This window comes from Kogia breviceps, chromosome 4, assembly GCF_026419965.1.
Source record: "Kogia breviceps isolate mKogBre1 chromosome 4, mKogBre1 haplotype 1, whole genome shotgun sequence".
Taxonomy (NCBI): domain Eukaryota; kingdom Metazoa; phylum Chordata; class Mammalia; order Artiodactyla; family Physeteridae; genus Kogia; species Kogia breviceps.
The window spans coordinates 179,621,172-179,642,417 of NC_081313.1; the positions used below are offsets into that span (position 1 = coordinate 179,621,172).

Below are 21,246 nucleotides of genomic sequence, written 5' to 3' on the forward strand. Positions count from 1 at the left end.
TGGGTTATCACTTTACATGCCTGTCCTGAGGAAGGCGGGTGGGGACAATGAGGTGCTGGTGTGGGGTTCCAGGCCAGGAGGGCGGCCATTGTGCTCTCAGGCTGCCCAGACCTATACCTCCACTAATACGTGTCTTGTTAAGGTATGGAAAGGGGAGGAAGAGTTGTAGACACCTGATGAAAGTTGCCTAGAGCCAGATGACCAAGGTCAATATCAGTGATAAGTCAGGATGATAGTATGGACCCTTGATAAGGAGTGAAATGAAGATGGCACAGTATGGTCTTCCTCCCTAAAACCCGTCACCCCTCTTTAAACCATGAGAAAGACAAATCCCAATTGGAGTAGATCAATCCTCAAAACTGTCTAAGTCATCAAAAACCGGAAAGTGTGAGAAGCTCAAAACCCAGAGGAACCTAAGGAGACATAACTAAATGTGATGTGGGATCCTGGGACAGGAAAAGGACATTAGGGAAAAACAAGGAACTCTGAATAAAGTATGGATTGGTTAATAATGTATCACTCTTGGCTCATTGATGGTGACAAATACAAGATGTAATAGGGGAAACTGGATATGGGAGAAAGTGCTGCTTTAGCTGTGAACTCAAGTGTGCTTAGGAGTTATAAGAGTGGAGGAAGGTGGTCCCCAGGCAGGAGGAAGAAAGAGCTGGTGCCATCTCAATGAGATGCTTGAGGCGAGAAGGCAAATGGTGTTGAAGTGAAAAAGGGGGGGGAATTGCACAAGGTTAGGGTGGCCAGCAAGGACCAAAAGACACAGGTCTCTGTCAGATGGTATCTGAGCTAGTTCATCCTGGGCTTTGGGTTCGGGCCTCTCTGAGAACGAATCTCAGTTATGCCTTTGCTGGCTGTGTGACTCCAGGTGGGTTACCTAACCTCTCTGGGGTCTGTTTCCCCAACTATAGAATGGGTAAAATAATGTATTTTACCTCCTCGGGTTGTTCATTGGTACGCACTAAGGCTCAAATCAATGCTAGCTGTTACCATGTATCTTGAGCTTTAAAGGAGTCACAAAACAATCCTCAAGGGGCTTCCCTGGTTGGCGCAGTGGCTAAGAATCCGTCCGCCAGTGTAGAGGACACAGATTCAAGCCCTTGTCTGGGAAGATCCCACATGCCATGGAGCAACTAAGCCCTTGCGCCACAACTACTGAGCCTGTGTGCCACAACTCCTGAAGCCCGCGCTCTTAGAGCCCGTGCTCCGCAACAAGAGAAGCCACCGCAATGAGAAGCCCGTGCACCGCAACGAAGAGTAGCCCCGCTCGCCACAACTAGAGGAAGTCCGCACTTAGCAATGAAGACCCAACACAGCCAAAAATAAATACATAAATAAAAATTTAAAAAAATCCTCAAGCATTAATGGCAACACCAGACCAATCTCCTAATTTGCATCTTTATGTATTTGGAATATGGTTAGCATTTTACAGAGGAGGAAACTGCCACTCAGGCACTAAAGCAGCCCAAGGGTTCACCTCAGGGGCTGTCATGCCGGAGCTGGGGCTTGGATTCGCGTTATCTCATGCCCAAGGTAGGCAGGAATAGGGATGCAGGATTTCAGCATCCCGCCTCCCAGCTTCAGGACCCCGGTCAGAGCAGAATGGGCGGGGCGGTCCAGGGGCCGGAAGTCGGAAGGCCGACTTCCGTAAGCTTGACCGGCGTTCGTTACAGCCAATCACATGCAGGAAGCCTAGCCTGTGCCAAAGGCGAGGCAGCATTCTGGTGAGGAGGGCGGGACGCGCGAGGGCCAGGGCCTGGAAGGCGGCGGTGGGCGGGCTTCACGAGCGGCGGGCGCACTGACCAATGGGTGGTGGGCCCCCACCTCCTGGGGGCGGGCCCTGGAGGGCGCGGTGACGTCGCACGAGTCGGCGCGTCGATGCCGCCAAGGCTGCGGGGCTTGAGTACGCGGCGGCCGGCGGCGCGGCTGAGGGACTGGTTCGCGGCGCGGAGCCGAGGAGGGTGCGGAGCGGGCTCAGTCCGAGGCTGGCGGGTGGTGGGGGGGCCTTGGGGGACTTAGCGGGGGGGACGTTTGGGGACCCGTGGGATGACTGGGTGGGAGAAGAAGCTGGGCCGGGGCCTGTGAGGGGCGTGGCGGTCTCTGGGACGCTGGAGCAGGGACGTCAGGGGCTGGGGAGACCTTGGAGGCGTCTCTGAAGGAAGCCGTCGGGGTCTGCCTTGGAGCTTGGGAGAAGGTCGAGGGAGAAGGACGATGGAGGAGAGTCTCAGATGTGGCCCTTTGGGGAGGCCTGTTGGGAGTGTGGAGACCGGGGTCGGGGCCTTTGAAACCTGGAGGGGTGCCTTCGGGGACGGGGGGAGGAAGAATTTAGCTTTGCTAGGACGGTGGAGGTCAGGGGAAGCAAGAGCGGGTCGGGGCCTTTGGAGGAGCTTGGAAGCCATTGTCCAGTTCCTGGGGATTTCAGGATTGGGGGGAGCAAGAGATGGGGTGAGCACAGCGCTGCAGAGGGTCTTAAGAGACCAGCCGAGGGGGAGGGGTTAGTGGGTAAGGGAAAGGGGTTGAGGCCGCTGATGGGTAGGGAGATGGAAGCGTGTTGGAGGTCTGGCAGCGAATCAGGGAGCCCCAGGGTTTGGGGGTGTGAAGAGTGTGGGGAACTTGCAGAAGTGTGTGGGGCTCTGGACGAGCAGGTTGGGAGAAGCCTAGGAGGGAGAGGCAGAAGAAGACTGGGGTGCTGTGTGCGGAAGCAGAGGTCTGTAGCTGGTGGGAGCTATGGGGGTGGAGGTGGCACAGTGGGGCTAACACTGACCTCAGGGGCGGTGTGGTATCTAAATGAGCCGACACATGGAAGTGCCCCGCCCACCAAGTGCAAGTGCTTTCTACAAGGACCGTGGAATTTCAGCATGGTGTGATGTGAAACCTGTTTTGGGGGAGCAGGTCACTCCGTTGACCTAGAAGTAATGGCTGGCATCTCACTCCTTTCTTATTTCCCTGTTTCTTCCTCCAGGGTCACAGCTAGAGGACTCCCTGAGGTCCTGTCCCCCGGGCCTCTGTGACTGGGTTTGCACTGGAGTGGAAGGCGCCGTGAGGCAGACCGGCTGCTATGTCCACATTCAGGCAGGAAGATGTGGAAGACCACTATGAGATGGGGGAGGAGCTGGGCAGGTGAGCTCTCCCCTCTGATGCGGCTCCGACAAGGGGAGAGACCCGCTGTGGGTTTTCTGGGTGTATCTCCTCTCCTGTCCTTTATCCTACTCTCCAAGAAGGGATGAGTCGGTATCTTGTGCTGTGGAACGAGTTTGGGCTTTGGAGTCAGCCAGTCTGGGCCTGGAATTCTTGCTCTGACAGCAGAGCACAAATGGCACCTAGTACAGTGCCTGGCATTGACGTGAGAGCAGTAGATGTTGGCAGGTTTTGTTGGTGAGGGTCTGTCCCTCTCTTTAATCCTCTCTTGTGGGAGGGCAGTTGAGTCTCCCCGGCTCTCTCACGTTTCCAGGGAAGGCCTCCCGTCTGGGCCCACACCCTTGCCCATGGTTGGCATTCTTGTGGGAAAGAGCGGAGGTTTCCCTGATCCAGCCGGCAGCTCATTTCCTGCTGGGCTGGGCCTTGGAGCGTCCCCTGGGAGTGCCCCCCCCCCCCTGCTCCCCTCAGACCTGCCAGGCACCATCCTCCCTCCCCACAGAGCCTCAGACCTTATTTGGTGAGTTTGTTGCTGGCCGGCCCCATGATGTCACCAGAATGGAATGTAAATAACTGAGCCATAACTGAGCTGTTCATCAGGCCTTTGCTGAGAGAGTGTATGGGGCTCATTTGGCATTCTGAAGTCCCTCCTTTAGGAATTTCCTCCGGTAGAGTGGTGGAGAATGCAGGCCGTCTCCCCACCCCCAAAGAAGTCTCATACTCTGTTGCTGAAAATGTATTAGGATCTGCTGCTGAGAGTAGTTTGGCAAAAGTCAGCAAAAATACCATGTATGTTCCCTTTAACCCACTGATTCTGCTGCTAGGAGTTAATTCCGTGGGAGTAGTACGTACATGGACCTAAGGATCTAGGGACAGGGAGAGTTGCTGTAAGGACTTTCTGTGAGCAAAAGATGGGAAGCCTCTTCAGTGCCTGTCACAGCACCATAGCCTCGTCGATGGACTATTACGCAGCCACTAATAAGAGCCTGAAAAGAAACAAAATTGAGTTATCTGTAGTGAGGTGGATGGACCTAGAGTCTGTCATAGAGTGAAGTAAGTCCGAAAGAGAAAAACAAATGCTGTATGCTAACACAGATATATGGAATCTAAAAAAAAAAAAAGGTTCTGAGGAACCTAGGGGCAGGACAGGAATAAAGACACAAACATAGAGAATGGACTTGAGGACATGGGGAGGGGGAAGGGTAAGCTAGGATGAAGTGAGAGAGTAGCATGGACTTATATATACTATTGAATGTAAAATAGATAGCTAGTGGGAAGCAGCTGCATAGCACAGGAAGATCAGCTCGGTGCTTTGTGACCATCTAGAAGGGTGGGATAGGGACGTGGGAGGGAGACGCAAGAGGGAGGGGATATGGAGATATATGTATATGTATAGCTGATTCACTTTGTTATTCAGTAGAAACTAACACACCATTGTAAAGCAATTATACTCCAATGAAAATGTTAAATAAAAAAAAGAGCCCTCGGGCTTCCCTGGTGGCGCAGCGGTTGAGAGTCCGCCTGCCGATGCAGGAGACACGGGTTCGTGCCCTGGTCCGGGAGGATCCCACATGCCGCGGAGCGACTGAGCCCGTGAGCCATGGCCGCTGGGCCTGCGCGTCCGGAGCCTGTGCTCCGCAATGGGAGAGGCCACAACAGTGAGAGGCCCGCATACGGCAAAAAAAAAAAAAAAAAAAAAGAGCCCGGCAACCTGTATAATGTAAGCCTTGTAGAGGGTTTATTGAAATTTTCTAGTAGCTGTGTCAATTTTAATAATTTTTAAAATAATTAACCTTTTTAAAAATTAATTAATTTTTAAAAATTTATTTATTTGGCTGCGCCGGGTCTTGGCTGCGGCACGCGGGATCTTTGTTGCCGCATGTGTGGTCTTTAGTTGCGGCATATGGGGGTCTTTGGTTGTGGCTTGCAGACTTCTTAGTTGTGGCATGCATGAGGGATCTAGTTCCCTGACTGGAAATCGAACCCAGGCCCCCTGCATTGCGAGCATGGCGTCTTAGCCACTGGACCGCCAGGGAAGTCCTAATTTTAATGATTTTAATAATGTATTTTACTTAACCCGATATATCAAACTGTTATCATTTGCTTGTGATCATTATAGAAATTACTAATGAAATAGTTTACTGCCTTTTATTGATGTGCACCTTTGAAATCTGGTGTGTCTTATACACTCACAGCACATGTCAATTCGAATGGGCTGGACAGCTTCCATGTGGCCAGTAGCTGCCATCTTGGACAGCGCTGCCCTATGTAATGATCCGGAACATTCTTGGAGACACATGAGGTGAAGGATTAATGCCACACAACACTGTGCATACTGTGCTGCAATTTGTATAAATTACAGATGTTGTTTGGACATCTGAGTCCTGGGCTGTTTTTTTGTTACATTTCCATTCATCTGTGAAAGGCCCTACCAAGCAGGTACTGTTATTATCCTTATTTTATAGATAAAGAAACTGAGGCTGAGAGCAGGGAAGCAGCTTGCCTAAGGCTATACAGACTAAAAGTGGCTAGGCAGGATTCGGACGTTGAGGTTATGCCCTGCCGGCTGCAAAGCCCAGGTGTGCTGGAACCAGTGCTGGAACCAGAGGTGGGCGTCCAGCTTCTTCTGCCTGTCTCGAGTGAAGCACGGTCGTGTTTCCTTGTCCCAAGAGTCACGGGCTGAATGAACTGGGAGTGAGTTTCTTTGTGCGCCTGTGCGGATGTGTATGGAGGGTTCTTTCCTCCTAATTCAAGTCACCTGGACAGTCTTGGGAAATAAATGAATCTGCGGTTGGTCATTGTAGACCTCCAGCCTGGCTTCCACGTCATGGAGAGCTGTGTGTGTCTGTATTCGTCAGCTTGGGCTGCTGTAGCAAAGTGCCTCAGACTGGAGGGCATGAACAGTGGAGGTTGATTCTCTCACGGTGCTGAAGGCTGGACATCCAAGGTTGAGGTGTCAGCAGGCTTGGTTCCCTCTGAGGCCTCTGTCCTTGGTGTGTAGACGGCTGCCTTCTCCCCATGGCCTCACATTTTCTCCCTCTGTGCATGTCTGTGTCCTGACTTCCTGTCTTTATTATAATCTCCTTATAAGGACATGAGTCATACTGGATTAGGACCCATGCCAGTGATCTCATTTGTACTTAATTACCTCACATTTTGAGGTTCTGGGGGTTAGGATTTTGGGGGACACAATTCAGCACCTAACAGTGTCTTTGTCCCTCTTCCCATGAACACTTTTCTTTGTTAGTTGTTTTTGTTAGTTCAGCTTGGAATAAAGCTAGAGGGGAAAAAAATCCTTGTATTTGAGAATTAGGCCACACGTCCAGTGCTTAGCAGTGTTCCTGGCACGCGGCGAACACTCGGCCCTCGAAGTTATTACCGTCAGGCGTAGTCGTAGGATGGAAGGTGGACCTTGAAGAACTTGCTTGGTTAATGTCAGCAGAGGGGAGGGGGAAAGGCCTTTCTGGTGTGGGGAATGTTAGCTAAGCTGTGGAGGTGGGGGCAGGAGCACAGCATGGATTTCCATGTGGAGGGCGAGGCCTGATCAGGGACACTTGACATTTCTTGTCTGACCTGTGCTCTTGGTTTTTAGACTAGTAGGTGAGTGTCCTGTTGCTGCTGTAACAAATTACCAGAACTTAGTGGCTTAGAAGAACACCCATGTATTATCATAAAGGTCTGGGAGTCAGGAGTCTAAAATGGATCTGCAGGGCGGGTCCTTCCAGAGGCTCCAGGGGAGCAGCGGTTCCCGCCTTTTCCAGCTTCTAGAGGCGCCGCACCCCTGGCTCGCGGCCCCTCCTGCATCCTCACAGCCAGCAGCGCAGCCTCTCCCGTCTCTCTCTGCCTCTGACCCTCCCGCCTCCCTCTTACGAGGACCCTGTGATGACACTGGGCCCCCCAGGGAATCGAGGGTCCTCCCCATCTCAGGGGCCTTAACTTAATTCTGTCAGCAAAGGCCCTCTGCCCCATGAGATTACGTGTCTACAGGTTCTGGGGATTCGGATGTGGACCCTTATTTAGCCTACCTTGGTTGGTAATAATTTGCACTCCTCACCTTGATCCTCACCTGCCTGAGTGTGCTCGGAGTGTGTCTGCAGTGGCCTGCCATGGGCACCTTTGTGTCTCGATACGAGGGCAGCGCTTCAGGTGTTTGCTGGCTGCAGGTGGTCCTGGGCGTCCCAGTGAGGTCCATTTACTGGAACACACCCAGTTGGGTCCCTCGGCTTTTCTGAGGGCCCTGCTGGCTTAGCAGAGGCGCCCCTCACTCGTTTCTCATTCTGTCTGGCCTGTCCTCCCTTTGCTGTCACCGACTTAAGAGACCCCTCCTGTCTCCAAGGCCCGTCTGGACAGTTCCTTCCTCTGCGTGCTCGTCCCCCATTTCCACGAGATGTCACATAGTCACCTAGTCTCCTTTCCCTTGACCCCCAGTGATGCCTGGTTGATGTTTCTTGTCTGGAATGTGTGCCTTCTGTCTTAGAATTAGTTTCTCTGCTCATGTGTGTGTCCATATATCCTCTGGAGGCTGGGGTGCACGACCCACCCATGGCCTTTGGGCCACATCAGGCCCTCACCTAGTTCAGTATGGCCCGCCCACAAACGTTTTTTCCTTGTTTAAAGGGTTATGGTTTTTTCCTTGTTTAAAGGGTTATAAAAACAGACAAGAATTGTGACAGAGACCACATGGCCCGTAAAGCTTAAAATATTTACCCTCTGGCCTTTTTCACTCAGCTCCTGAGTGAAAGCAAGTTAACTAAGTTCCTAGATAGCAAAAGAACACGAACATTGGACAGCTCCCTGGAGTGCTGTAAAGAGAGTTTTTCTCTTTCTCTTCAGATACCAGGGGTCTTGAGATACAAGTCACACACCATACAGTTTACTCATTTAAAGTGTACAATTTAACGATCTTTCGTACATTCACAGGGTCTTACAACCATCACCATGAAATACTTTCAGAACGTTTCCATCCAAACGGAAACCTCATCCCCATGAGCAGGCACACCCCCATCCCCTCCCCCAGCCCAGCAACCAGGAATCCACGCCCCGTGTCCGCGGAGGTGCCTTTTCTGGACGTTTCCCATCAATGGAATGACACACTGTGGGTCCTTCTGTGTCTGGCTTCTCTCTCTGAGCATCGTGTTCTCAAGGTCCGTCCACGTTGTAGTGAGTGTCAGTGCTTCTCTCCTTTTGATCGCTGAGTGATGTGCCCATGTGTGGAGGGACCACATTTTGTGTATCCATCATCCGTTGAGGGACATTTGGGTTATTTCCATCTTATGACTACTGTGAATAATGGTGCTGTGCAAGTTTTTGTGGAGTGATATTCCTGGGTCTGATGGTAACTCCATGTTTCACCTTTTGAGGAACCACCAGACTGTTTTCCACCGCGGCTGCCCCATCTCACATTCCTACCAGCCGTGCACCTGGGTTCTGGTTTCTCCACATCCTCACTCTTCTCTCTTGTGAAAATGTGTGTACTTCTTTCACTCTGCTTATTGAGTAAGAAACTCTTTTTTTTGTGCAGTACACGGGCCTCTCAGTGTTGTGGCCTCTCCCGTTACGGAGCACAGGCTCCGGACGTGCAGGCTCAGCGGCCATGGCTCACGGGCCCAGCCGCTCCGCGGCATGTGGGATCCTCCCAGACCGGGGCACGAACCCGCGTCCCCTGCATCGGCAGGCGGACTCTCAACCACTACGCCACCAGGGAAGCCCTCTTTTTTTAAAAAAAAAAAAAGGTGATAGACATCCTTTTATTTATTTTTTGGCCGAGCCACACAGCATGCGGGATCTTAGTTCCCCGACTAGGGATTGACCCTGTGCCCCCTGCACTGGGAGCATGGAGTCTTAAACGCTTCCACTCCAGGGAAGTCCCTGAATAAGAAGCTCTTTTGAATCAGTGGTTTTTTATCTTTTCTTAGATTTTAAACAGTGGTGAAATACGCTGTGAGAAGTTGAATCGTATAGAGTCATATCAAATAAAAAGTAAAAACCCCTTTTCATTGCCCTCAGTCATGCTCCTCAGAGATGTCTCTTGCCCACAGCTTGGTGTGTGTCCTTCAGACCTCTTTTCCTGCATCTACACACATAAACATACCTGTATAGGTGGGTACAGCATGTACCTTTTTTACCCAGAAAAAATCTCGTTCCTTGTGTTATCCTGCAGCTGTCTTCACTGAGCCGGTCTTCACTGGTATCTGTCTTTTTTTTTTTTTTAAAAAAATTATTTTATTATTTTAACTATTTATCTTTGGCTGCGTTGGGTCTTCGTTGCTACGCATGGGCTTTCTCTAGTTGCAGTGAGAGGGGGGCTACTCTTCGTTGCGGTACGTGGGCTTCTCATTGCCGTGGCTCTTCTTGTTGCGGAGCACGGACTCTAGGCATGTGGGCTTCAGTAGTTGTGGCTCGCGGGCTCTAGAGCGCCGGCTTAGTAGTTGTGGCGCACAGGCTTAGTTGCTGTGCGGCATGTGGGATCTTCCCGGACCAGGGCTTGAACGCGTGCCCCCTGCATTGGCAGGTGGATTCTTAACCACTGCACCACCCGGGAAGCCCACGGGTGTCTTTCTGGTCAGCACATGGAGAGTCGTTCTTTTCCGAGACTGCGAAAATTCTGCCTGACTTACCACGATGGGAGTCCAGCTCCCTTTTGATAAACGTGGAGCTGTTTCTGTTCTTTCACTGCTGCAGAAACGCCAGGTAGCCACTGTATTATTGCACCAATTTGCACTCGCGTGGAAGCACCCCTGCCGGGTGGGGTGCATTCTCCAGCTGGTGGGGTGCACCTCAGCATGGCACCAGGAGCTGGGACGAGCTGTCCCAGGAGGTTGCGTCATCCGAGCACGGCCCGGTCCCGAGAGTCCTGTGTCCCCCTCGGCGCCCACTCCCCATTCTCCCCTCCCCCTCTGTCCCCGCAGCGGCCAGTTTGCGATTGTGCGGAAATGCCGGCAGAAGGGCACTGGGAAGGAGTACGCGGCCAAGTTCATCAAGAAGCGCCGCTTGTCGTCCAGCCGCCGAGGGGTCAGCCGGGAGGAGATCGAGCGGGAGGTGAACATCCTGCGGGAGATCCGGCACCCCAACATCATCACGCTGCACGACATCTTTGAGAACAAGACTGACGTGGTGCTCATCCTGGAGCTGGTCTCAGGCGGGGAGCTCTTCGACTTCCTGGCGGAGAAGGAATCGCTGACAGAGGATGAGGCCACCCAGTTCCTCAAGCAGATCCTGGACGGCGTCCATTACCTGCACTCCAAGCGCATCGCCCACTTCGACCTCAAGGTAGCCCCGCTGGGTCCTCAGGACAAAGCCAGGGACCGGCCTGACCGGGGAGGGTGAGGATGGGGGCCGAGAGGGTCCGCCTCCCCTCCGCACAGGATGTCCTTGCCCGGGGCATTGGGGAGACGGACTGGCTCAAGCCTGGACCTGTGCGGGGGTCAGCCTGCACAAACCCCGCACGCTGGGATTGGGAGGTGCTCGGGGACAACCTGGCGCTATTCCCTGAGGTGTTGGGCCGGCAGCAGCACTGCCTCCCGCCGAGCGCCCTGCCTTCCTGCCCCGCCCCCAGCCAGAGAACATCATGCTCCTGGACAAAAATGTGCCCAACCCGCGGATCAAGCTCATCGACTTCGGCATCGCCCACAAAATCGAAGCAGGGAACGAGTTCAAGAACATCTTTGGCACCCCGGAGTTCGTGGGTAAGGCCCAGTGTGGGCCTTGGGGGGCACTGGAGGATTTCCAGCTGGCATGGGGTGAGGCAGGCCCACTGGCCTCAGGTTTCCCTTCCTGGCCCCGGCGCTCGACATAGGGGACTCAAGGCCTGGCGTTGGTGCTGTCACCGTCCTGGCCTTCCCTGCCGAGAGCCAGCCTTGCCTGAGTGGGCTCTGTCCGCTTGTGCCCCCTTAGCCACACCCGGCACCTGACCCGGTCTCCCTGTCTCTGCAGCTCCCGAGATCGTCAACTATGAGCCCCTGGGTCTGGAGGCGGACATGTGGTGAGTGGGGGGCGGCGGGCCCAGGGCTGCCCTCGTCGCTTCTCCTCGGGGCATCCCCCGTCTGTTCCCAGGAGCTGCCGGTCACAGCCACAGGCCGGCGTGTAGCCTGTTCTCCTGGTCGTGGAGCCGTGGGGCAGGGGCAGGACAGACTGCTGCCTTAGAACAGGGTTGGCCGACCACCCAGGCCCACGAGCTCAGAATGGTTCTCACGTTTCTGGAGGGTTGTTAAAAACACACGAATGTGTGGCAGAGGCCATCTGTGGCCCCCAAAGCCCCGCTCAGCGTCTCGCCCTTTAGAGAAGGAGTTTGCCAGCCCTGCCTTCAGCCACAGCAGCCCCGTCGAGGGCCCCATGTCTGCACGTCTGTGGTGCCTTTGGGCTCTGTCCATGCCTCCTCGAACCCAGCCAGTTTGAGCCTGGACAGGCAGGTGTGGCCAGAGGCGCTTCCGTGTCCAGTCCTGAGACCCTCCGAGCAGAGCGAGGGCCTTGGTGGGGGCTCTGCAGCCCCTGGAGGGAGAGGGTCCCTGGGGCTGACGGGCCTTCTGCCGACCGGGCTCTGGGCCCCCCAGCCCCCTTGGGGCTCTGGGGTTGGGGTGCTGTGCCCCCGGCTGAGCTGACCCCCGTCTCTTCTGTGTGTTCTCTTCCAGGAGTATTGGCGTCATCACCTACATCCTGTGAGTACCTGCTCGGTGCTTCCTGCCCCCTCCCGGGGCCCTGCTGAGTCAAGAGGAGGGTAGGGAGGCTTCTGTGCGGGGACAGCGAGTGGAAGGCAGCACCCTCAGTGCTCTGACGTGTCGCGGCGCTCGGGAACTCTGGATGGATGGACGAGTGCATGAGTGAATGAGTGAATTTGTGCAGGAGAGAGAGGTGTGTTCAGCAGAGTTCAGAAGGCAGGGCTTCATCATGTGAAACAACCGTGCAAGGCCCTGGGCCGGGACGGCGTGTCCCCCTCGTCCTCCGGCTGGCGGCTCCTAGGTGTGGTGGATTCAGTCACAGGCCCGTTGGAGAGTAACTCAGCCTCCAGCCCCTCCCCTTCCTGGAGGTCAGGAGTGAGGATGAAAGTTCCATCCCTGTAACCCCACTTGCTGGTTCCTCGGCCACTGGCCCCCTCCTTAGGGCCTTTCCAAAGTCACCTCAGTGGCATCAACTCAGGTGTGGTTGGGGGGGGGCTTGTTGTGAACAACAAAAACACTCCTTTCATCTCGAACCCCGAGCTCTTTTAGGAAAGGGAACAAAGACCAAATATTATAACAGAAGAGGCTCCCACCTTGGGTTTTAGGAAATGACAAGGGTTTTCTGATCTGTGTGCCCGAGGATTGGAGTGAAGACCACATATACATTTGTCACCCTAAGTTACAGCATCATGTGCCCATAACCCCACAGTGTGGTGCTGTGGCCTCAGTGCAGCATGTCTGGAAGACAAACGACGTCTGCGGTGTTGGCCAGGACTCCCCGCCACCTCTCCCCAAAGTTAGCCATTTTCCCTCTAACTGCTACACGCTTCAGGGAAGTGCTTCGAGGCTGTGCGTCCATGTAGCTACCTTGAGATTCTGCAGAGATTTTGCCCACTCATTTCAGCACCCCTCACTGGCTGGGCAGTGGATTTTCACTGCTCTGGTTGGAGGCTGGGCACAGTTGTGGCCCGGGGCCCGGCATCACCCTTCTTCCATGTCTGCCCCCTTCGTGGGCATGGCAGAGTCGGGTGGTGGCCTGGGCAGCGGCCTGGTTGTGGAGTGACCGCAGGGCTGTCTGGCCCCACTGAGCCAGGTGTCCGTCTTCCAGTTTGAGTGGCGCGTCCCCATTCCTGGGAGAGACCAAGCAGGAGACCCTGACCAACATCTCGGCCGTGAACTACGACTTTGACGAGGAGTACTTCAGCAACACCAGCGAGCTGGCCAAGGACTTCATCCGCCGGCTGCTCGTCAAAGACCCCAAGTAGGAGTGCTGGGCCAGGCAGGGAGGGCCTAGCGAGACCCCCAGGATGGGCGCTCTGGCCGAGGACAAGTAACACATCTGTCCGAGCCGCCACCTTCCTGTTACTGGGAATCAGGCGTGGCTTCTGCTTTGGGCTGGAGATAGCACAGAGGAGTTAGGTCGGCCCTCTTAAGAAGCTGTCTCTTAAGCTTTTAATTTGTGGCCAACGTTTAAGATAGGAGGTTTCCTAAAAGATTCCAGATTACTATTTGTTGTTTTTCCTAGAAAAAAATCTAACTGTGCTGGCAGCACGGAGCCTTCATTCACACAGAGGTGCTCCCGTGGGCCACAGTCCTCCCCAGCCTCCTCCTCTAGGCGCCTGAGTTGTGAGACCCCAGCGTTAGGTGTCAACACTGTGAACGAAACCCCCCAGAAAACATGGAGACCCTGGAGTCTGCACCCCCAGACCCCTTGATAAGCTCCTTGTGGTTGGCCAAGCAGAGTGGAAGTTCTTCATGGTGCCTGTATTTTCACAGTCATTTCAGGGACTTGCTGCTGGGCTGGAGGGTGACTTTAGGGACTTGGGGGTGTCCCCAGGGGTGGGTGCCTGAGCCAGCCACAGGTGGGGCTGAGAGCCAGAGCTGCAGCAGGGAGAGCATGGCTCACCCCTTCCTGCTCTCTGTGTTGGGGAGGATGGTAAAGTGGCCTATGTGCAACTAATTAGGGTTGGGGGCCGTTCTAGGAGGAGAATGACCATCGCCCAGAGCCTGGAACATTCCTGGATCAAGGTGAGGCAGTGGGGCTGACCCCACATAGGCATGGCAGGTGTGAGCAGCCCCTGGCATGGGGGAGGGTCCCCAGGGGAGCGGGCCCGGACGGTGTGGGGCGCGGGGTGTGCATGGACGTGGTGTCGGAGCCATCTCACGGAGATGCCAGCTAGAGTCCACGTTCCCTCTGCACGTAGCAGAGATCCCTCCCCAGAACCTCCCAGAAAAGGGTCACCTCCAGGCCCGGGTTAGGGTTGGCAACCTCTGTAAAGAGCCAAAGAATAAATGCTTTTGGCTCTGTGGTCTGTGGCACAGCCACATAGTCTGCCATCCATTCTTGGCTCGGCTGTCAAGAGCGTGGAAGCGCCAGGAGCGTGTGTACGTGAATGGGCAGGGCTGCGTGCCAGTGAAAAGCGAGTGGAGGGCCGGGGGCGGGCTCCCCCTGCCGGCCCCCGGTCCAAGGCGCCCCCCCCTCCTGCTGCAGGCGATCCGGCGGCGGAACGTGCGGCGGGAGGACAGTGGCCGCAAGCCGGAGCGGCGGCGCCTGAAGACGGCCCGCCTCAAAGAGTACACCATCAAGTCGCACTCGAGCATGCCCCCCAACAACACCTACGTCAACTTCGAGCGCTTCTCCAAGGTGCTGGAGGAGGTGGCGGCGGCCGAGGAGGGCCTGCGTGGGCTCGAGCACAGCCGGCGCCTGTTCCACGAGGACATCGAGGCGCTGACGGCAATCTACGAGGAGAAGGAGGCCTGGTACCGCGAGGAGAACGAGAGCATCGGCCAGGACCTGTGGCGGCTGCGCCAGGAGCTGCACAAGACTGAGGCGCTCCAGCGGCAGGCCCAGGAGGAGGCCAAGGGCGCCCTGCTGGGGGCCAGCGGGCTCAGGCGCCGCTTCAGCCGCCTCGAGAACCGCTACGAGGCGCTGGCCAAGCAAGTGGCCTCCGAGATGCTGTTCGTGCAGGATCTGGTGCGTGCCATGGAGCAGGAGAAGCTGCAGGGCGGGGAGTGCAGCCTCCGCTAGGGCCACTCGGGACGCGGTGTCCTGCACCCCAGGGGGAGCCCTCCGTCACCGTGGTTTGGCCCTGGATGCGCTCCACAGGGCCCAGGAGTCCATGGCTGAGGGGAGGGCTCTGGCCCGGCTCTGCCCTGGGAGGATGTGGCTGACCTGGGCCTTCTCTGCACATGTACCCCCACCCCACCCCACCCCCTGCCCGGCCCCAACTCAGCCCCTCCCTCTTGCAACTCAACTCTGGGAGCTTCTGGGGCAGCATCACCTCAGGAACTCTGCAAGGGGTTGGCACCACCAAGGCAGCTCTGGCCGTGGTGGACACAGATGCCTCACACGTGGCAGGGTGTAGGGGTGGCAGCCTCCATGTGCAGGGCCTGGGTCAGTGGCTGCAGGCCCTCCATGTGGTCTGAGTGCATTGAGCCTTGATGTGGGGATGGGGGTGTCTGAGTGCCCCGGGCTCACCCCAGGGCTCAGAATTGGAGGGGCCTCTGCTGGACACCCCGGCTCCTCCTGTTCTGGAGACGGATGGCTGCTCCTCCAGGGTCCGTGGTGGAGGTGGCCTCTGAGCCCAGCTCTTCAGATCCCCCAGCCCCTCGCATGGCCCCCAGCCTGGGGCTGGGCACCAGGGCCAGAGCTGAGGAGATGACACAGCACTCGAGGAGATGTGGGTCTAGGTTGTATTGGGGGCAGTGTGTGGCAGGGCACAGCGCCCGGACGCAGTAAAGGAAACATCTGCAAAGCTGAGTCTCCACTCCCTCCCAGAGGCAGGCCCGCTGGGGGCCGGGAAGCAGGGAAGAGCTGTGGCCGCCTGGAGCCTCCCGCAGCGGGCAGGCTGTGCAACCGTCTGCTTCTCTCCAGCTCCCTGTCAACACACAGCGCTGACTCTTGGGCGGGGGGGGGGGGGGGGGGTGTCCCACCCACTGCCCTGCCCCATCTCATTCCCTCCACTAGTGCTGCCTTCAGGACAGCACCTCTTGGGTGGGCCCCACGGAGTAGCTGCTGGAGGCCTGTGTTCCCAGCATCCCCTTCCTGGAGAGCCCCAGGGCCCCTTACAAATGCCCCACCCCATGCTCCGTGCCACCCATTTGACTGCCTCTGCTGGCCTGGTGTTCCCAGGGACCCCCTCTCCGGTGGAGGTGGAGCCTTGGCGAGTGCTGGCCTGGACCACAGGGTTAAGAGGGTTTCAGCGGGCAGTGCTGCTGTGCGCCACTAGGTGCTGCCCTGGAGTGGGTTATTGCGCCCCAGAGAGTGCCCTGAGAGCTAGGCTTCAGCGGGACGTGGGTTTCTGGCTGGTGGCCACTGAGCTTGGAGTTCTCTGCTGCTGGTTGTGTTAACCTTAATCTTCCTGCAGCCCACCCCCCTTGGCCCAAGCGGAGTCCTCGGGACAGAGGCCAGCCCAGGCCTGGTGCAGGGAGGAGCTGGACAGGCGGGTGGGTACTCCACCTGTGGCCCTGGCTGGGGCTCAGACCCAGGACGCTGCGGGGCCGAGGAGGCTTTGGGAGCTGGATGTGGGCTTGGGCCCGCTGTACGCCCCTCACGAGATCCACTGCATGACACACACGCCTCTAAGCATATGTGTGCTGCTCGGAGGCATGTGTGTCAGCCTAGAGGAAGTGAGGCGTGGCTTCCCTGGCGTCCTGCTCATCTCTGCTTGGGCCCGGGCAGGGGCGGCCAGCCTTGGCAGTCGTCTGGTGCCACGGCCTCTCCGCCTTCTTGTATCTCCCTCTCTCTGTCACTGCCTGCTCCCACAGCCTTGGGGGGGCCTTGGAGGCTGCTCCGATCTTGGGGCTCAGGTGGACTGGGCTTCTTGTCGTTGCTATGAGGTGGAGGTGTCCAGCCAGCTGGAGTGGGTTTGGAGGGGTTTCCTGTCCCTTTGCTCCTCCTGAGATGCTGCCGGGTCACACACGGGCTGCCCTGGCCTGCTTTGGGCCCTCCCGGAGGAGATGTCCTTGCCGCTGCCACTCCCACTCGCCTCAGCCTCTGGGTCTGGAGCCTGGTTCCGAAGAGGGCCCTTCTGACCCTCCTCCTTCCCAGCGGCCTGCTCAGCCTTCTGTTGCCTCGTTCCATGCATCCCTCCCCTCACCGGTTTTTCAAAACTAAATTTAGAAAAATTGAGATAAGGCTCACTGTACAATTCATCCCTTTACATTTGTCTGTTTTTGATCGACAGCTTCCACTTTTAAAATCTCAGTAAATTTCAGTTTGTCGAATGGTTGGACCCACTCAGGTTTCTCCAGTTGGTCTGTGATTCCTCCACAGCTGTCACCTGGTTACTAAGCCTTCAAGGCAGGACTCTGAGCAGCAGATCCCCCGATGGTACGTTGCAAAGCGCGGTTGGCCCGCGGCAGGAAAGGGGCACCCGGTGTGGATAATTGTATAACATCAGTAGGCTGTGGTCTGGGTGCCTCCGACGGAAAGGGAGGAGCTTCTGTGCAGTGCTAGAGGGTCTCCAGACCCCGAGAGGGGTGAGCCGGAGGCTCCCTGAAGGCCTCAGGGGACCAGTAAATAGCATTCATCCAGCCGTCATTTCCCCAGTCATGCCACACTGTGGGCCCCACGTCAGGCCCTGGGAGATGGCTGTAGGAGGTGGACACAATGGTCTGTCTTGATAGGGGCAGGGGCAGGGCCCTCACCCATCCATCCTTTCTGATGGAGACTTCCGGGTAGAAACCACAGTTCCCTTTGGACTCAACACCTGCCCTTTCAGTATCCAAAGCACCTCTGTGCTGAGGGCAAATTCCCCAGCGTCTTCAGTGGGTAACGTGAGCAGGTGTCCTTGCTTTGGAGATGACCTCTGCCCCCTGGCCCGGGTTATCTTGCCCAGTGCAGCCTCGGCATCCTCGATCTGTCAGTTAAGAGCACAGGGAACCACTTTGTGGTCATAAAGCGCCTCCCAGTGTATCTGGCCCATGCAAGCACTTACAAGTAGTGCTGTCCCTTTGTAGAGCCCCTGGGGCTGATGTGCTGTTATGAATCTTATCTGTGGCAGGCAGGCCCCAGTGTGGCCCCCATGTAGCTCCGCCTCCTGCTCCCCACCCCCTGGAGAGCAGGCTGGCCTCGTGGCAGGTTCTGACCAACAGAACTCTGGGAAGGTGATGGAGTCACTTCCGTGGTTAGGCTGCACAGCCTATGATTTCCATCTTGCCAGCTGACTCCCTTGCTGGCTTTGATGCAGTGAGCCGTCACGTTGGACAGGCCCAGGCGGCAAGGAACAGCCAGCAAGCAGCGAAGCCCACCGACCGCATGACGGGTCCTAATAGTGGGCCCCTCCCTAGTCGAGCCTTCGGATAAAACCCAGCCTGGACTGACACCTGGATTGCAGCCTCCTGAGGGACCCTGAGCACAGGACCCAGGTAAGCCAATCAAGACTCCAGACCCACAACTGTGAGATGATAACGCATATTGCTTTAAGGTGCTAGGTTTGTGGTGCTTTGTTACACAGCAGTAGGTGACTCACGCTGATGAAGGTGTGCTGCATCCACTTACAGGTTCACCAAGCAATCCAACTCTCGCTTCCCCTCTTGGTACCCTGTCCCCCTGCCACACCCTCAGCCCCTTTTCTTTCAGGGGTGTGATTGGGGGGTGCATGTTAGCACCTTCTTCTCTGAGGAGAGTGGGCCTCGCAGCAGGTCTGCATATCAAGGGCTCCCCACATCTGTTTTTTGTTGTTGTTTTTTTAAAAAATATTTATTTGGTTGCACCAGGTCTTAGTTGCAGCGCGTGGGCTGAGTTGCAGCACACGGGCTCCTTAGTTGTGGCATGCGAACTCTTAGTTGCAGCATGCATGTGGGATCTAGTTCCCTGACCAGGGTTGAACCCAGGCCCCCTGGATTGGGAGGATGGAGTCCTATCCACTGCACCACCAGGGAAGTCCCCCTTGCATCTGGTTTTGCTCTTAAGCAAAATGGAAATGTCGTCTTGCCTGCTTCTTGAGACGGGTGGCGGGGGGATGAACCATGGGAGCCGTGAACCCTGTCCCTCCAGCTGGCGAGAGTCAGGCTGGACCTGCCCCGAGGTTCGCTTAGGGTTTGGCTGCTATGTGCGTGAAGCTCGTTGCAAGGAAAGTGTTGACAGCCCGTATTTATCTCAGAGCAAAGCTTGCGTGCGCAGAGGATGGCCAGTGAGGGAGGCTGGGCTTCCACCGCCGGCTCCGCCCCGAAACTGCGCTATCCCCCTCCCTGCCTGCGGCACAGTGTTGGTGCACCCTGCCCCCGCCAGAGACGCTATGGGGAGTAACCGGGAACCTGGAGAGCACTGTGGAAGCTGATCAAGTCGGAGGGATGAGACCTCAGACTAGCAGAGCTCATGTCCCCCGGCAGGTCAAGTTCTCCAAGTGGACGTCGTGACACCAGCTGCAGAGAGAGATGGCAGCGGGCACAGGGGTCACGATTGTGCCTCTAGAGCCACTTGACCCTACACCCCCGCCGCTGTGGAGGGGAGAGGGTCTGGGAGGGCCCAGATTTTGGGTGGTCAACAGAGTCCAAGCTTTATTAGATTGAAGTCACGAGGGTCAGAGAAGGTCAACATTATTATCTCTTGGGTTCCAGCTTGATCTGGTGACTGAGCTCTTGAGGCGGGGCTTAAATTTGGGAAAACGGACTTGCCTGGCGGTCCAGTGGTTAAGACTTCATGCTGTCAATGCAGGGGGCACGGGTTCCATCCCTGGTCAGGGAGCTAAGATCCTGCATGCCGTGTAGCCGGCAGTAAATAAACAAATAAATTTGGCAGAACAGCTCAAGAAAGTGCTTCTGGCCTTTACAGCTGAGTCTTTACAGCTGATTTATTATCTGCACTATTGTTACTTCTCTTGTCTGATAACAGTCTTTCATCCCTGCATTCTTTTGTTTCTTTAAGCTCATTAATTATAGAGATCTGTTCAAGGACAAACACTGTGGCCAGGCTTAGATCCCAAAGTGGCTTAGGCCAAAAAATGGCTTCTCTGATGTCAAGAAAGCCGCCTCTGATTCTGTTTCTCCGGGACCCCTACCATATCTGCTTACATCAGCTCCCTCAGGCCCGGGTGCGTTACTGATGAGGCAGCCTGGGGCTGTGGCAAAATGCCCTCCCGGGCTGGGCAGGAACAAACCTGCTGGTTGTGGTTGGGCTGCTGAGCCAGAAGCTCTTGGGTCAGTGACTTGTATTTTTTTTGGGGGGGGAGGGTGCAGGACATGGCATGCGGGATCTTAGTTCCCCGACCAGGGATTGAACCCGGGCCACGGCAGTGAAGGTGCCGAGTCCTAACCACTGGTCCACCCGAGGATTCCCAGTGACTTGTGTTTCAACTGCCTCCTTGTCACCAGTTAGAGAGGGCGGGAGTTGCACTGCAGGGTAAGGGGTGGCTGGATGCAGGACGTCTGACAAGGACAGATGAGTAGACGGCTCTTTATTAGGCACAAGGACTGACAGCCCTGGGGAGAAGGACGCCGCAGGCCCCGCAGGGCACTTGGGGCGCAGTCAGGAGCAGAGTGTGCGGGCAGCCTTTAGTGACAAGAGGATGAGGTGGCCTCCAGTTCTGTGGGAGGAAATTTCTGACTTGCTTGAATCATTCCACCGGCTGGCAGGGCAGTGACAGCAGGAGCCCAGCCGGTCCCTTGGTCCCTTGAGGAGGAGGACCTTGGGCTATCCGGCCTCATCGGCGGCAGCTGTGGGGGACCCTCTGTGTTTTCCTAGCGCGTGAGATTGGCCCTCCATCGAGGCCTTCACCACAGCTCGCCTGAGTCACGCGCCATCTGCAAAATGAGTGAGATAGGCCTGGGTTCGATGCAGCCCAGTTGGGCTCCTGGCTCTCGGCAGACACGTCACTTCTGTGTGTGTGCCAGCTTTGTCCTTAGGGATAGTGGTTCTTAGGGTGGCAGCGAGGGTTAGAGGCAAGCGTGTGTCAGGGTCCAGCACACCCTGGGCGCCCCCTCACTAAGCGTGTCTTGTTAGATTTGGGGGCTCGGGCGCAGGAGTCACCAGGCCATGCTGGGTCCCCTGCAGCGCTGCCCACCTCTCGTAGGGCAGAGGATCGTGCTCGCACCACCTGTCCTGCCCAGGGGCTGCACGCCCACAGCTGCTGTGCTCCTGACCATACTTGGGCAAGAGGCGGCGACCGCTATTAATAACCAGCGGGGCTGCCAGGGCACGGGGTGGTCTATAAAGCCAGACCCACCAGCCCTGAGAGGCTCCTTCAGCCCCCGAGACCTTTAGCCCCCCTGTTGTACAGAGAGAAAAAGAAAAGTAAGTACTGAAACCATCCCCTTGTCCCTCTGCCTGGCCCCACTTGGTGGCCTGAAAAGTGAGACACAGAACAGTGGTGAAAGACATACCCCATGCAAAGGACGTCTGAAACACAGCCTTGGGGGCACTTAACCGGCCCAGGTGGGAAGAGGGCAGTGAGGGGGGAGGAGGAGGAGGAGGAGGAGGGGGCTGGGACTTCTCCTCCCTGATTCT

General features: G+C 56.3%; 1 protein-coding gene and 1 long non-coding RNA gene across 4 annotated transcripts in view; both read left to right on the plus strand.

Annotated features, from left to right (window-relative positions):
- Positions 1 to 1,849: 1,849 nt before the first annotated feature.
- Positions 1,850 to 17,037, plus strand: DAPK3 (death associated protein kinase 3). Of its 2 annotated transcripts, none has more exons than XM_059060061.2 (9): positions 1,850 to 1,970; positions 2,972 to 3,129; positions 10,053 to 10,413; positions 10,700 to 10,829; positions 11,077 to 11,125; positions 11,772 to 11,798; positions 12,907 to 13,059; positions 13,781 to 13,826; positions 14,290 to 17,037. In XM_059060061.2, exons 2-9 carry the CDS (start codon positions 3,068 to 3,070, stop codon positions 14,824 to 14,826), a joined length of 1,365 nt encoding a protein of 454 aa, XP_058916044.1. In that variant the 5' UTR covers positions 1,850 to 1,970; positions 2,972 to 3,067; the 3' UTR covers positions 14,827 to 17,037. The 2 variants fall into 2 exon arrangements, with proteins under 2 accessions (XP_058916044.1, XP_058916045.1); XM_059060062.2 differs by lacking the exon at positions 1,850 to 1,970 and adding an exon at positions 2,145 to 2,280.
- A 3,905-nt stretch (positions 17,038 to 20,942) lies between these two features.
- LOC136794116 (uncharacterized) overlaps positions 20,943 to 21,246 on the plus strand; it is a 31,947-nt gene continuing 31,643 nt past the window's right edge. Inside the window, exon 1 of one of the 2 annotated variants that reach the window (XR_010840471.1) lies at positions 20,943 to 21,033. This is a non-coding gene — a long non-coding RNA (uncharacterized lncRNA). The remainder of the gene's footprint in view (positions 21,034 to 21,246) is intronic. The other variant, XR_010840472.1, reaches the window with a different exon arrangement.

Bases quoted from the DNA above. Each gene is read 5' to 3' on its own strand.
- DAPK3 (XM_059060061.2), top strand. From the start codon at position 3,068: ATGTCCACATTCAGGCAGGAAGATGTGGAAGACCACTATGAGATGGGG. The intron at 13,060-13,780 runs GTAGGAGTGCTG...GGGCCGTTCTAG, and splicing joins CTGCTCGTCAAAGACCCCAA to GAGGAGAATGACCATCGCCC. The intron at 13,827-14,289 runs GTGAGGCAGTGG...CTCCTGCTGCAG, and splicing joins TGGAACATTCCTGGATCAAG to GCGATCCGGCGGCGGAACGT.